We start from the raw sequence: 16401 nt of genomic DNA, 5'->3' as shown, positions 1-16401 counted from the left end.
GCACCAGTGAGCGCCCATCCTCCCATCAGCTTGATTAGACATGGATTATTTACATGACAGATGACAGTGGGATAGAAACACGGAGTGCTCTTCTGTTTTTGAACACCCCCGTTCAGAAACCCTACCAAATAGGTAGGCTAAAACTTTCAATATATTTTATAAGACTATATGGCCATCTAGTGTTCAGTCCAAAAAGTTCCATGGTTTTAACAATATTTACGTGAACATGAAAAAATGAATATATGTTTTAACTCTTAAAACAATATTTGACTTTTGTTTGGACATCCGTCCAAAAAAAAGTCCGTCAGGGCCCCCTGGGCTTGCCATCAAAGATTATTATTATTTTTTTTTTGTTTTTTTGTTTTGTTTTTTTTGTGGTAAATGCAACATTCGCGGAAGACGTGAACGCAGCATATTACCATAGCAACACTTAGCAAACATTTCAAGACTGACCTCAAGTCAGTCCCTTTTGGCTTACTAATGAGAATATTTTAGAATATAATTATTTGACTCTTGTCCAAATTAACCTTTCTGTATGAAAAAGACGTACAAAATATGGAAAAAATGATAAAAAGCCTCAAGGAGACGAAAAAGTCCTCTATGGAAGACAATGATGAAGCGTAAGTTTGCTAGCTAGCTGACGTCAGCGTATATGTGGTATATATGTTTTAAACGTGTGCATTAATGACACTTTTAACTGTCTAGGGTCTCTGAACAGAGGGATAACAATTCAAGGAAAGAGGTTTGTGTTACTAACATAGTTAATCATCATGTGATATGAATTTGCGAACTTAAATTATGTGTAGGCCTGCCCTGCAGCATATTTACACTATATTATTTATGCAAGTTGTAAATAAAGTTAGTATTTATGAGTACTTTAATAAGTGAACGTGTATTTAAAAATAAGTGAACGTGTATTTTTTAAACAACGAGAGAATCCAATGGTTTGGTCACTTCTACAGTTGACTGCATCCCAAAAGTTAATTAAACTGAAGAGAGATTTAAATACAATGGTAACCAATATTCAAGCTGCTGCTGAGGCTAGAGAAGTGCAGTGGAGGACTGATATTGATAAAGCCTACAAAATAAGGTTAGTGTTTACAGACAATTCTGAAAGTGTGTACTGTATATCATTTACCCAATACCTGCTGTTTTCTAGACTAGAACTTCTTGAAGATCATAATTTATCCAGCAAGGGTAAAATTGAGGAGATTTCCAAAGGTTGGGACATAACAAAAGAGAGAATGATCCCCCAAGAGGTGCATGCAGCACTCATCTACCAACAGCAGCAGTGTGACGAGCTCATAAAAGACAAGAAAAAAATAATGGATGTCATTCAGCAGGTAATCTGTCTATGATATAATGTTATGTAATACATAAAATGGTGATTGTTTTTGTGGTTGAATAGGACCTAAAGGCCAGAGATGATAGCTTTGTGGCTGATCTAAAGAAGCAAACAGAGGAACTTCAACTAATGCTAGAACGAATGGAGGAACAAGACAAAACTTTGACAAAAGCATATCGAGAGGAGCTGGAACAATGGAAGAAAGTTAGAGCTTTAACATTAAACAATGTTTTATATTTGTAGATCTTGTTAATCTTTGCTTGTATTGACAGAATGTTAAGAAAGATGAAGAAACTAAAAAAACTGAAGAAAAGACAGCATGGGAGAAGTGTATGACAAATCTTTTGCATACAGAGGTCTGAATCAAACTACTTTATGTTTATACACACACACAGGCATATATATATATATATATATATATATATATATATATATATATATACACATACAGAGTATAACTTAAGAATTATAGGAGCTTCAATAGCTCCTATAATTCTTAAGTTATACTCACCAAATTTTAAAACTGAACCTTCCGAGATTTTTGGCAATATATACAGTTATAATTGTTCACTTACACTTGAACGTATTACTACTTAAACTAGAGAAAGTAAAAATGACCTAATTTTAAAAAATAATGTTTTTTAAGTCTCCACCATTTTCGGTTTCACACTGAATAGCTCTATCCAACACACTCTGCACATTTGAAAGTATTGCCGAGCTTATGGCTCTTATTTGATCCTCGATATTACGTCTTAAGTCATTTATTGTCTGAGGTTTATTCACAAACACCTTTTCTTTAAGATTGCCCCACAGGAAGAAATCGGGACTAGTCAGGTCTGTGGAGATCACATACTCCACCCTGTCTTTGAAAATTACTTAGTCCTTTAATGGCATTTACGCTTGGGGCATCTCTGGTATTAAAATATTGAAATATTGTTGCACCGCTGGGTTTCTGAATTTGACCCATGTGATTCAAGTACCACTGTACAATGAGGGTTTGTTTCTTGGTGCTATATTTGGTCATATTAATGTCAGAAGGGAAGAAAAATATTTAGAAACAAAAGGGTTACGATTTTTTTCAGCTGTCAGTGACTTTTGGGCCACCATGTATATATATGTATATATATGATCTTACATTTTAGGTAGATAAGCTTTTGAAGAGGCAGCAGGCTGTGGAGGAGTATGAAACCCAAATTCACCATCTAATGTTTGAAGCTTCTGATAACTTTAACATGATCAGAAACAGGGAATTTGCTGATTTCCAGGTACATTATATATATAAAAAAGTTTATTTTATATTTACTGAGCTTCAATTTGATTAATGTGAAGTTTCTGACAATTTGGTTGTTTCTTATGTAGACACTGGAACTGGAAATACACCAGGTTGAATCAGAAAGAATCTTTATAGAGCAGAAAATTGAGAATCAAAAAGCAGATGGCACTAAACTCAAGGCAGAGGACACTCAAATGAAAGTCAAACTGTCTAGGTAACATCTTCAAGAAAAATATTTTTCATCATGCTTGCAATGACCACAATTGATATAATCTACGTTTGTGGCTCTCTTTAAGTTTAAAGTCTGAGCTTGCAAAACTACGGGTGGAGAAACAAACTGTCAAAGGAAGAAAAGAAAAACAACTTATGGAAAAACAGTTGAAGGAGTTAAACCGTAAATCTCAGGACTATGAACGCATTCAGAAGAAGATCATGTGAGTTTCATTTTTCTGACATCAGCATAATTTACAGCAAAACAATGTTATTCATTTTTGTGTTTTTTATTTTTCTAGCCAATTGGCTATTGTTGATGCCATTAAATTTGAGAATATGTGGCTCACAGTTGATGCTGAGGTGAAGGAGCTGCTAGAGAGGGCTTTGTATGTCGATTCCATGATCTACGAAAATGTCTTGCATATACCCTGGGAGCAACCCAATTTGAGCTTTGCAGAGCCAGGGAGGAGATGGGAGGGCAGATACGCAGTTTCCCAGACCTCGCAGTGCCATCAGGTGAATGGAATATTAGAAGGCGTTTACAATGACAGCGAATCCGAGGCAGAGGTGGGGAGTATATCGGAAGAGAGGAGCAGTGTGTTGGCACCCACAGCTGTGAAGAAACTCATGGAAATATTATGTGATGAGACGGTAAGAAAAAGTAATAGTAAATTGAATGAATGAAAGACAATTGTAATCATTCTTTGTAAAACACACTACAAAACATTTCTTTTCAGGGTTTCTTGTTTGAGGTTAAAATTGTGAAACTGCTCAATACCTTAGATGAAAATGAGCAGACTCTCATCAAAATGGGCTATCTATTTAATGTAAGTATTGCTGAAAATGTGGTAAAGATTTATTCTATAATTTAAACTGATCCATATATTAACCTGGATATTTTTGTACTTGAGACTCTTGGCATTAAGGAAGAGGATGTGCCAAAGTTGGCGGATTTCTTGTTTAAGTATGCCCAGCAGTGCCCCAAAGAGATTGAGGTAAGTGGAAGACATTAAAACTATTAAGAAACAATGAATATAGCCTTAGTAACATAGTTTTTGTTGGTTGCAGGATGTTGAGTCTGCAGAGCTCAGTTTCTCCACAGATGAAGCACAGACCTTTTCTATAGCTCCAGTGACTCCAGACCCCATAGATCGAAATGACGTTATGCAAGCTCTGAAATGTTTCCTTGATCATTACACACTGGGAAGGTTGGAGACTGTTACACTTTTTTGTTTTTTGGGAAGTAATTCACGAGACATTAACTACTTTTTAGTACACAGAAAGAGAAGCAATATGGTATTCAGACTTAGAAATTATTAACCTTAAAATAAATGGGGCAAGTTGTGATGTTTCAGAAATTTTAAAGGTACATAAACTGTTATAGAAATTAAAATTTTGTGGTGTATTGAGCTGACAGTGATAGTCCTCAGTACACTACAGAAATAGAATTTCTCTAACAATATCCATTTGTGAGCTTTCACTGCCAGCTGAGTACAACACAGAAATGTCTCTGACACAACGTTGATGAAACATTGATCAAATGTTGATCAAAATTTTTTATCAAAGTTATATTTGAAGTAAAACATAAGTAATTGCAATGCGATTGATCATTTTAATCTTATGTGGATCAAAAATGTGCTTTAACAGCCTAGATCTTTTTCTGATTTTCTGCTGAAATATTGCTTCTGTAGTGGCACCAAAAACACTGACAAATGGAGTGTCCAGAGTCTGGAGGCCCGGGACATGTCTAAAGAGGAGGCCTACTGGGAGAGCCTGGGCAATGCCATCACAGCAGACAAACTGAAGATCTGGGAAGTGACAGAGAAGAAGCTCCAGCAGCACTAGTGAGTTGCTCTGGTACATAGAGGTGTAATACAGTGCCCTTCATTAATATGCCCATTTGAACAAAAACACATTGTTACACATCTGATTTTTGTTACTATTTTGATTAGACATTTCTTCTGCAGTTACTGCTGGTAAACCTATGACTTCACAGTACCACTTTATAAGAATTACACCTTAATTAAACTTAATAAAGCATTAACAAAGACAGTAATAAACAAATAGTTAATTAAGAATTATTCAGGCTTAGTAATTTCTTATTTAAGGACTTAGGGTTATGAGTTAAGGTTAGGATATTAATTTAATTGTTATTAAGCCTGAAACATTCTTAATTCTTAATGAACAAATTGTTTATTAAGCTTATTTTCTTTATTAAGGCTATTAAAAGTGTAGTTATTATTACAGGAAATCAACATGTGTCCTTTATTCTCAACTCATCCCAAGCCACAAAATAGACACAGAAGTATGTGGCTAGTAGTATTAAAGGGCACTATATTTACATGATTTAAAAAGGGCCAAAAAGTGACTGTTGTGCTTCTGTACTCAGCACTGTCCTATCTGAGATCTCCAAGTTCAGCCAAGAGATCCAGAGTCTGCAGCAGGAGAACACAGAGCTGCACATGGTGTGCATGCTTCTGCAGCAGGTGTGTTTGGACCAGCCACTCTTTCGCAGCCCACATGTAAGTGCATCTCGTATTCTAACTTCACAATTGATTTTGTTCAGTATATCAAATCAAATTTCTCTGAAACTTTCTCTGAATCTTATTTTTGTTCTAGTTTTGTAATTTTGGTGAAGTTTATAATTTTACTTCCTGGTTAGCCATGGACAGTAGATATGAGGGGTTACTTGTCTAAATTACACAATAGTTATCATTTGACAAATACATAAATGAGAAATCAAATCAAGATATCAAATTGTCAGAAAATACCTTCCTTGTGTATAAAATGTTTGCAATTTGGACAGTGTTGTGTTGCAAGATATTATTTCTATATATTCTATTCTATTCTATTAATTTACTTCTTTACTCATTATATTTTGCAGGTAACCCAACTCGACATGGAATAAAGCAGTGTGTACCAGGTGTGTGATCAGAACAGTCTGATCTGAACTTCCTAACACAACATTGAATCCAGTAACTTTTTGATACAACCCATGAGGTACAAACATCTCCGTCAATTTGAATGGGGTGAAAGCTGTTGAGTTTGCTGTGCCTGTAATTTGAACTTGAACAGACCTTTGTCGGCATTTTGGCATTGATGTGAGGCACTAAGAGCTTCTTTGAGAACTGTGCAGGATGCCATTACATGACTGTGCAAGAGTTTGGTCTGGTTAGTTTTTTGAGTCATATCAACATCTCCATCTTTGGTGCGTGCTAAGCAGAAAACCCACATACTTTAGTGAAGACACTTGAAACTTCATTTTATTTAAAAAATAAAAAAACTGCCTGCTTATTTACATCAGCAGAATAAACAATTAGGCACAAGCTTACATGTTTATTCAGGGGTTTAAACAAATTTTCAACCAACAAAAAATGTATATACATACAGTCAATAGATAGTATATGCCCATGTAAATGTACATGCTGTGCTGTGTGATTATTGATGAAATTTTGTTCAAACTACAGATTTAATGATCTTGTATGAAATTATGTGATCTTCTGATAAGATCTGTTTATGACACATGGACATACAATAGGCATGGACCTTGTAAGATTGATTAAATTCTTAAATACTGGCTTTTATTTTGGACATATATTTGGATATATTTGTAAAAAGTGACGTAATAGCAGTGATTGTGCAGTCAAAGTTATTTTACTTCACTGTAGTTGGTATGGAAACAATCCTTCCTCCAGAATTTGTAGTAGTACTTGTTGCAGTTGTTGCCGCTTCCTTCCCAAAGTCTGCACTTAACAGCTTTTCCTTGAGAAATGGGGGGCAGAAGCTGGAGATGTATGCATTTTTGAAGCCTGTGTTACAGAAGCAGTACACCAGTGGGTCCAGGAGGCAGTCTATATACGACAGAACCATCAGACTGTCATAGACCTGTACCATTATGTCCTCTGCACTCTGAATTTCGATGATGCGGACAAAGAGAAGTACTGCTCGTGCGATGGCGCAGGGCAGGAAGCAGATGGAGAAAACAAAGATGACGGACAGTACCACACAAACTGCGCGCTGCAACTTGGTCTTGTCTCCTACGGTCTTCCTCCTTAAACGGTTGACGATGCGCACCGTACAGAAGACAAGGATTATAAATGGGATGATAATCTGGGTGAAGAAGACTACCTGAAAAATGGTATACGACATTATGATTAGGATACTAAATACGATGCAATAACACCTAGATCCTTTAAATGGAACAGCATATTTTATTTATTTTATTATTTTCATTAGTCGATTCTAAATTAGCCTTCATTTAATCTTGGTTTTCCCATATTGCTATTTCCAATATGCAGTCCAAATTACAATGATTAACCCTAAAGATAAATTTCAGGGCTGATAATGGAATGGAATGGAATGGAATGACTTTTAAAGAGCTGAATGAGTATGTGTGAGTTGTAGATAACAGTAGTTCTTGTTAGGGTGACAAAAAAAGGAAGTGCCCAGTATATTTTACTTCTTGTACTTCTCACAGGAACATGCCTTTTTGATAACATTAGGTTTGAATTCATACAGTTCAGAAGTTAATTTCTACTGTGTATTTAGTAACTGTATAAATGCATATGTATAATTACATGTTTTTAATTTTGTGTTTTGGTCATTTAGTTGCTTGTCAAGGGTTGCCATAGTGAACCAATCACATGGTGACTTGACAAATATTAAATATTAATATTTATTTTCATGCTGGATTTTCCAGTTTACTGTGAAGTTATTGATCACACCACACATCCATGACCTCTCTTGTCACCCACTACACCCACTTCATTGTTGGCTCTTTTAATTTATGGACATGTTCCATTTTATTTACCAAACCCAGAAGCACACACCTCTCTGACAGTGTCCATCACGTTGCTGAGGTACGTCTCATTGACCCGTCCGTGGCTGTTGCAACAGTTAAATGTGTGCACCATGGTGGGGATGGTGAGGGGCAGAAGTAGCAGCCAAATGACCACAGAGATCTGGGGGGTCTTCTTCAGGACTTTGACACAGTTTCTCCTGCCCAGGTGGACCACGTTGAAATAGCGGTCCAGGGACAAAGTGATGAGGAAGGCAATGCTGGCCCCGCGATTGAGGAAGAGCATGAAGAGCATGATCTTGCACACCGCTTCGTTTGGGCTGTGCCGCTCTCCCTGCAAGTAATGGTAGGCCTTTACAGGGAGACACACTACCAGCAGGAAGTCAGCCACCACTATGTTAAATAAGAAGATGCTCTTATTCTTCCAGAATTTATACCTAAAGTAGAAATGGGCCACAAAAAAGCATTAAACATTGGAGATTAAAATCAAGCCTCATTTGTTCAACAATGAAAGTTAAAAAATATGTAGTATCAGAATCGGAATTAGAACAAAATTCACAAGCTAGGAACTTATTAAGACAACACCCTGTAGGTGAACAGGAACAAATAGCAAAAGACGAAGTTTAAATCTGTCAACTGGACAAATCATTGTAGGCGTGAAACTACAATAATTTGTCCAGTTGACAGATTTAAACTTCGTCTTTTGCTATGGATCAGACCTGGACGACGGAGGGATTGCACAGACAATAATAACAAATCTTAAATTTTGATATGTGATTTTAAAACTTCTTCTGTAGTTTACTTAAATAAATATAAAAATGTATCAGTTATATACAGTTTTTACATTATCTAATGTTTCCTAAATAAATAAGGCATTTTATGTATAAAAAAATGCCAAAATTGTATAAATTTAGATCATATGAATTTGAAAAATAGATAAAGCTAGGTTAAATTCTTTGCTACATTTGGATATCTTATTTAGTATTTGAGTATTAATTTCTGAAAATTGGTGTTTAAAAATTGTGAAATAATTGTACATAATAAATAAATCTATTAAATAAAAGTCAGTCTGTACACATCATATTCTATTTTGTATTATTCCTTATCATTCATTCTATAATGTCACTATATATAGCATTACTAGAGAGAGTACTACTAATGCCACTCCTTACATACAATTTTACTATTTCATCAGTACTACTCACTTGTCCCAATGATGCCAAAGTAATTGCAAAGCATAATAGTTTTTGGCATTCAGTCATGTAGCGTTGCAGTTTGCGCTCTCTAAAAACTACAAAAACTTGTTTGTGAGTACTGATTTGCATGTAATGGCTTTGTTCAATTCGGGCCAGATACTTCTACAAGTCCAAACAAAACACTGCTGATATTCCTCGACACCCACACTGCAGATGTAAGGATAAAGACAAAGAGTCAATTCAAACATCTCCATTTTAAGTGTAAAGGTAAAAGGACACTCTATCACAAAAAATATTATTGAAATTTACTGAAAAGATTCTTTTAAAATTATACAATCAGGTTGGATAATTATTTGAGAAAATTATGAACCTAGTGTGCAGTGATATGATCTTGTTGACCTTTCCCCAGTAAATACCTAGTTTTTCCCAGCCTGCATCTCATCTTCAGTTTAGAGCCAAGGTTATGATACATTTAGAAATATAAGTCTACATTTGTACTGTCTTGTGCACTGACTCAGACTTGGACTTCAGACAATAGCACTTTGAGTTACATTGTTCATTTGTCACTTATTGCACCAACAGATGTTTTCTTTTAGTTGTACTGTAACTAGGAACTGTGCATAATTCTGCAGACAACTCAGCTGTGCTTTGAGCAATCTAAAATTAACGCAGTTGTTGAAAGTTGTTGTTTTTTCAAAGTAATTCTGTTCCAACGTTGCAGACTGGTAATTATGGCTTACATGCAGATGGTATTATAGTAGTTGAAGTACTTTTTATCACGCTTTTGAAGATGTGGTGTAGTGGTTTTCTAGGCCATGTTGTTTTATCTTGTTCAAATCCTTATCTTGTGTATTTGATTGAATCTTTCATATTGCTCTTGTTCTCACCACTAGTAGTTATTTCTTGAATTCTACACCTATTTGGAGAGCTTTAAAATGTTAAGCGTTATAGCTATGTGTCTGCTTTGTCTTGCACCCTTTTTCTTATTTGAATGTATACTTAAATGGTCTCAACTGGTACTATTTCCCCACATACCTGAATATAAAGATGTAGAGGACGGAGAGGTTGAGCGGCAGCCCCAGAACAAACTGTCCAATCATGACCCAGGACAGGATCTGGTAGGTCAGCGGGGTGGGGACCTTGCAGTTATCCGGGGGGAGAGTGGGAGTCGAGGTGTCCACCATGTTCAGCAACATTTTGGGTTGAAAGCATACGAGCCCCCCACCTTTTAGCACCGGAGAAGTCTTAGAGTATAGTCCCTTATAAGGTCCATTATAATGAAAAACACAAAATCTCTTGTTTTCAATAGTTGTTCAAGGTAGATTTAGCCTGAGTGTGAAAGCTCTCTGTCTGGCTCTGTCGGTGCATGGAGAAGTTTTTTATAGTGAGCTGGAGGTGTGGTTAAAGACTTGCGCAACTTATCATCTAAAGACGTACTGAACAAGATTAAAACTTCTTTAGAAATGAAGTTTTGCCTGACTTACCTTCTTAATACGCACTGAACACTACGTCTTTAGAAATGTAGGGATACAGGCTAGATTGAAAGTGAAACAGAAATTATTATTAAAATGTACTCTGTTAGTTGCATATGTCAGAAATTTCATCTAATTCAAGTACATTCAAACAAATCAAGTGTACTTGAAGACAATATTATTTTGCACATTAATGAGAGCTAATATATGTATTTTTCTGTGATCAATTGTGCAGGACAAGCGGGCAGTTCAAGGTGTTTTTCACTCACTTCAGGGAAATTCCTCAAGCGGCTGTCCATAGAAACCATCATGCCTGCACATGTTAGACAAAATGCTGGAAATGTCTCATCTTTCATAGTGTTTACAGAGGCTAACAGGCAATAGAATACAATATAGCAGCACACAACAACATAACAGTATAGACACAAATACAGACATGCATGCTTTAAAAAGGGGATAGATGAAGCAAAGTTTATACATTTCCAGTCCCCTCCCACTAACCACAGAACAACACTTCAATAAACCACTATAGTATACATGACAGACACAACAAAACATTCACAATCTCATCTGGACAAGACACTGGCCCAACACTCTCTCACTCCCTGATATTGTGCTCTGTGCAGAGGGCATTACTCTCTCTCCTCCAGGTATTTCCTCTTTATTTCTCTTTTAAATAAGCTTTTACACCAAACCAGGTTCATACACAGTTAAGCTGTTCCACAGACTGACACACTGCGATGCACATTGATTTTAAAGTAATTCTAAATTTAGGCTTATTATCTCTAAATCTGTATTAGAATTTAATATTAGATAATATTAGATGAGCTTTTAACATTTCATCACATACCGTTTGGGATGCAAATAAATTGTCAGTTTTTACCTTGGACTGAAATTTACAAAAATTTTTGGACTGGAGCTCACTCAGGAGCAGAAATTCTGTCCTATTCTGTGAGCACTGATAACTTGCTAAGAAACATCTACCTGCCCAAGGAAGCAGTCATGTGTACGGATGCCAATTGTAAAAACTTAGTTATCAGTGCTATGTTTGAGAACATTGCCATTGTCAAAGTGTTGTTTAAGTCAAGTGAATCTCTTTTCAAAATAAAATCTAAAAAGAAAGGAAGGCCAGGCTGGAATGCCCATGTGGCTGAATTTTATGCTAAGGCACGAGAGGAATGAATACTGGCAGGACGACCAAGACCTGGGCCTGTGTATGAACAAAAGCGGGTCATAAATGCTTGATATAAGTATGCGGTGTGTTTTATAACCAGAAATGAATGCGTTATAAGAGCAGACTCGATAGCCAGAAAACTCTTGTAACAATGCATTTAACTTTTGAAAGGAAGGGAAAAAACATGACTGCCACTAAAACATCTTTGTCATGTGCGATGGATGGCACCTCTGGCACTGAGAGCATTTTGGATCTTTGGCGTCAGCACTACAGTAGACTATTTAACTGTGTTCTGTGTTGTGAGCCTTGTGTTATGACAGATGTTGGTCATGCAGATGTAATCCTGTCACATGAAGTCCTCAAAGCTGTCACCAAACTGTCTAGTAATAAGGCCAGTGGGCAGGATGGTGTTTCAGCAGAACATTTAAAATGTGCAAGTGTGAAATTAGGACAACTGCTTTCTGTCTCACTCATTCCATCTCCTTGTTCATGGATTTTTACCTGACTCTTTGTTAATTGGAGTATTGCTAGTACCTGTCATAAAATATAAAACTGGAAAAGTTGACAGCTCTGACAATTATAAACCTATAATTCTGGCCAGCATAGTATCAAAAATTATTGAATAAATTCTGCTGGACAGGATCTTCACAGATAACCAGTTTGGGTTTAAGGCTCTGCTGGGCACATACACATGTGTGTATGTCTAAAAGAAATTATTTACAAATACAGGAGACAGAACTCATCAGTTTTTATTTTTTAAATGCAACCTAGGCATTCTACAGGATGAATCACCAAAAATTAATTATGAAGTTGATTCAGAAAGTTGTACCCAAATATATTGTGTGTATTTTATTCTATTGGTATTGACAACAGACAATGTGGACTAAGTGGGGAAATTGTTTTTCTACCCTGTTTAGAGTCAGCAATGAGGTCAGACATAGAGGAATCTTTTCTCCAGTCTTATTCAGTTTGTATCTAGATGAACTGTCAACAAAACTCAATACATGTAAAACAGCTGTGTGGCTGGAAATCTTGACCTGAATCATTTAATGTATGCAGACGACTTGGTCATTTTCAGCCCGAGCACTGCTGGTGTACAGCAGCTGCTCTACATTTGTTGAGCTTATGGTGTGGAGCATGACATTAAGTATAACACAACCAACAGTTTGATCATGATCTGTAGGACCAAAGAGGACAAGCACGTGAGATATCCAGATTTTTGCCTGTCTAATGCTATTTTGAGTGTTATAACTAAAATGATATCTTGGGAATATTATCACAGCAGACATGGCAAATGATGACAATATTTATAGGCAATGCAGGATGCTCAAGCTAATACTCTGCAAGTCTGGTTCTTGTTCTGATAATGTAAAGTTGATATTGTTTAAATCATATTGCACACCATTATACACTGCCCACCTCTAGACTCAAAAAAGCCAGATGGTGTACGTGTAACTGACATGACTGGTGCGACCAAGATGTTTGTCGCACTTTGCAAGCTGTACTAAGAACTTTAATGTACATTTTTATTTGCAGGCTGAATAATAAATAATAATGTCACTCACAAATATAAGACTCATTGCTATATGCCATCAGTCCAAGATGTAGAGACACTTGTGTTGTTGTCTTTTAAAACATAAATGTTACTGTTTGTATTGTCACTGTCCTTGTCTGTTTTAAAAAATGTTAGCAATGGTTATTTGAACTGATGCATGACTTTTACCATTTCCAAATAACAACTGAGTTTGTTTTCTTTCTTTCAATGATATATATATATATATATATATATATATATATATATATATATATATATATATATATATATATATATATATATATATATATATATATATATATATATATATATATATATATATATATATATATATATATATATATATATATATATATATTTATATATATATATTTTTATATATATATATATATTTATATATATATATATATATATATATATATATATATATATATATATATATATATATATATATATATATATATATTTTTATATATATTTTTATATATATTTATATATATATATTTTTATATATATTTATATATATATATTTTTATATATATTTATATATATATATTTTTATATATATTTATATATATATATATATATATATATTTTTATTGTTTTTAACTTTTTAATTTCCATAGTCACTTGAGCTGCTTCAAATCATCCCCTGAACATATAATAGTAGAATCATCAGCAAAAACGTACACATTTGATTAGCTTAGATATTTTACATATTTCATGAACGTACATAATGAATAATATAGGCCCCAATATGGAACATTGAGGTACCCCACACACATGTCCCTAAACCCTGATTTGTGTTGAACAATTTATCATCTTTCCCCCAGATCACTCTGTAACATTTTTTTTGGTCAATCTAATGCCATAGTTTTCCAAGTTATTTATTAAAATATGATTAATGGTGTTGAATGCATTTTAAAGATCAATAATAATTAATGATCAATAATTCCAATTACAAATACATTTTTTTCAGTGCCATTTGAAATTTCCTCAATTTGATCATCAATTCATTATTAGATAACAACTTATGTTTTTCAAAAAGCCATGAAAAATGTTTTCTATTGTTGTAGAAAACTGTGCCGGTAACACTGTGTTTATTTCCTGATTTGAATAATGGGAAAACTTTGGCTGTTAGGAAAATGTTGTTGATTGAAAAGATAAATTGCAGATATATGTAAATAGCTTGGTTATTTTTTCTGCCACCTTATGAACATTTCTTCTGTCTGTCACTGATGTCCCGTGGTGTTTTATTATTACATTTTTTTTAAATAATATCCAATTGAATTGAATTAGGATTAACTTCTAATAAGCAAACTTACTGTAACAGGGGAATGTATAGCTGATCCAAATCTGACAGGAAACATGAGAAACTCTTATATTGTTCCAGGAATTTCATCTCCAGAATTTAGACTGACACATTGAAGGCTGAGAGTGAAAAACCTAATTAACAGTGAGATAATATTTCTGTCCTATACAATATGTTTTTATTAATTAGAATTTTTAATAACTAAAAATATACAATCTTGCCTATAATACTTGCCAATTGCCAAGTATGGACATTTTTCCATCTTTTCCAAATGGTATTTTCCAATTAATTTAAACTGATTTAGTCCATGGTCCGTTTACATTGTAGTATGCCTCAATTATTAAAATCATTGACGACAATTATTATGGCCACAGTATAGTTCAAATTCCATTATGTCAATTGTTATTGTTCAATGTTTCCAGTTGTAAAGTCGCATATTTCCTGTTTGGTCAGACAAAGAAACGACTAAAGACTTTTACAAAACAGTTGTAAAAGAGGAAGTGTCTTAACCTGTACCCAACAAAATACTATGAAATACTGCATGTTTCAGTGATTTTTCATAACTGGCATTTACGTCATTGTGTTTAGCCAATATGTCGAGCTATAATAACTTACTAACATGCGTGTTGTTGGACGAAGGAAGGATGTTGGAGGAACTGTTAAAAACTTGCCATTACACAGTGAACATTGGAATGATATTTTTGTACAATTACAGACCACAGCACAGACTTGAAGTGTGTGACCACAACTAAGTATCTCTTAACTTGGCTGGTCCTTCACTGACATGCACTACTGTGATTATACACATTAAGTTGTTATAAAATCAAATATTCTTTCTAGTAAATTGAAAAAAAAAAAAAGTTTATTGTTTATTGACAATAAGGTATTTTAAAGTAATTTTTAAAAGTAATTGTGAAGTGTTTGATCGATATCTATTTTAAAGCAGAACAAAATCTATAAATATTTTCTTGCTATGTTGAAGTTGTTAAAGATACAGTACTTCTAGTAGCTGCGGTAATAGTAGTTTTAGTCCAAAGAGCATTGTGTATGTGCGTTTAAAGGCCCTGTCTCCACAGATTTGAGCAAAAATTGCCCCAGTACAGATATATTATATAAGCAGCTCTTAATGTCAAAATAAGCTGGCTGTGTGTTGTCTGCATCTAATTATTAATTACAAGTGTTTCATTGTTTCATGATCAGGAAGTACGTGGTTAGCATCCTAGTTGTTCTTAGGCTTACCATGATAGTAAACTCCACTCTTTTCTCAGGATGTTGTGAAAAGAGCCTCATTTGGATGCATGGAGAGCATAAAGTTCATGTTTTTAGGCCAGAAAAAACTAGGTACAGCTCCTTTAATGTAAGTGGTATTATTTATTTTCATAGTGTGCAGTTTTTTGTTATCACAGAAAGAGTGGTGCTTTTTGAAATGAGCAATACAGTAGTGGTCCAAGACTGTCCAGGAGTTGACCCATTTGATTACATACCACTGTCTTTCCTGAGTAATACAAAAGCTCACACTCACATCAGCTTGTACAAGGTGAGTCAATGATTTATCCCAACACACATTTCAAACCAGACCTACTTAAATACAAGTGTTTCTGTGTGCTATGCTGCTCATTTCACATAAAACAAACACACACCAGATAGTTTGTGATTTACCTTATTGGTTGGACATGGGCAGCAGAAAGGACATAAGTAGAGGTAATTCCATGACTGTTACGTACTAACCATAATCTCGTCTTATTTAGTTAAGTTTGGCAAATAAAAACATATGACAACAACTTTATTTAGTTAAAAGAAAAAAACATGGTCCTTGTGCGTAAATTGTCCCTGCATTTTGGATGGATTTTTGTTTATTAAAGTTGTAAAAGGGGGATTCCTCTTTAGAACTCAGCACTACTTGCTGTAGTTTTGGTTTCAGTCAAGTAGCGTTTTTTCCTTCACAAACTGCAACTTGACTGATGTTAAACTATGATAAATATTTACTACTGTTATGATTCTGCCAAACTAAGTCGTGATCAGACCTGACCTGACCTGTATATGCATTTTAAAACTGAACATAT

The 16401-nt window shown here is 34.7% G+C and overlaps 2 protein-coding genes across 2 annotated transcripts; one reads left to right on the top strand and one right to left on the bottom strand.

Moving 5' to 3' along the window:
• The first annotated feature begins 417 nt into the window (after positions 1–417).
• On the top strand, positions 418–6414 carry LOC117392479 (dynein regulatory complex protein 1). The gene is made up of 16 exons (XM_055232298.1): positions 418–620; positions 706–742; positions 963–1090; positions 1160–1343; positions 1409–1549; positions 1618–1701; positions 2488–2610; positions 2705–2832; positions 2915–3052; positions 3131–3482; positions 3569–3658; positions 3743–3826; positions 3900–4039; positions 4523–4675; positions 5221–5353; positions 5716–6414. The coding sequence occupies exons 1-16, from the start codon at positions 556–558 to the stop codon at positions 5737–5739; spliced, it is 2004 nt and encodes a 667-aa protein (XP_055088273.1). The 5' UTR covers positions 418–555; the 3' UTR covers positions 5740–6414.
• A 65-nt stretch (positions 6415–6479) lies between these two features.
• LOC117392784 (12-(S)-hydroxy-5,8,10,14-eicosatetraenoic acid receptor-like) lies at positions 6480–10175 on the bottom strand. Its single transcript, XM_033990922.2, has 3 exons — positions 9861–10175; positions 7661–8066; positions 6480–6959 (listed from the first exon to the last, which is right to left on the bottom strand). Exons 1-3 carry the CDS (start codon positions 10019–10021, stop codon positions 6486–6488), a joined length of 1041 nt encoding a protein of 346 aa, XP_033846813.1. The 5' UTR covers positions 10022–10175; the 3' UTR covers positions 6480–6485.
• Between the last annotated feature and the right edge of the window lie 6226 nt (positions 10176–16401).

The sequence above is a fragment of the Periophthalmus magnuspinnatus genome, chromosome 24 (assembly GCF_009829125.3).
Source record: "Periophthalmus magnuspinnatus isolate fPerMag1 chromosome 24, fPerMag1.2.pri, whole genome shotgun sequence".
Lineage (NCBI taxonomy): Eukaryota > Metazoa > Chordata > Actinopteri > Gobiiformes > Gobiidae > Periophthalmus > Periophthalmus magnuspinnatus.
This window is presented reverse-complemented; position numbering and strand designations above follow the sequence as displayed.

What these genes read in the sequence shown, in the direction of transcription:
- LOC117392479 (XM_055232298.1), top strand. Translation starts at nt 556, where the DNA reads ATGGAAAAAATGATAAAAAGCCTCAAGGAGACGAAAAAGTCCTCTATG. An exon ending in GATCATTACACACTGGGAAG is followed by an intron (nt 4,040 to 4,522) that starts GTTGGAGACTGT and finishes TTGCTTCTGTAG; the next exon opens with TGGCACCAAAAACACTGACA. An exon ending in AAGAAGCTCCAGCAGCACTA is followed by an intron (nt 4,676 to 5,220) that starts GTGAGTTGCTCT and finishes TTCTGTACTCAG; the next exon opens with CACTGTCCTATCTGAGATCT.
- LOC117392784 (XM_033990922.2), bottom strand. Translation starts at nt 10,021, where the DNA reads ATGTTGCTGAACATGGTGGACACCTCGACTCCCACTCTCCCCCCGGAT. An exon ending in CTCTACATCTTTATATTCAG is followed by an intron (nt 8,067 to 9,860) that starts GTATGTGGGGAA and finishes TTTCTACTTTAG; the next exon opens with GTATAAATTCTGGAAGAATA. An exon ending in TGATGGACACTGTCAGAGAG is followed by an intron (nt 6,960 to 7,660) that starts GTGTGTGCTTCT and finishes ACCATTTTTCAG; the next exon opens with GTAGTCTTCTTCACCCAGAT.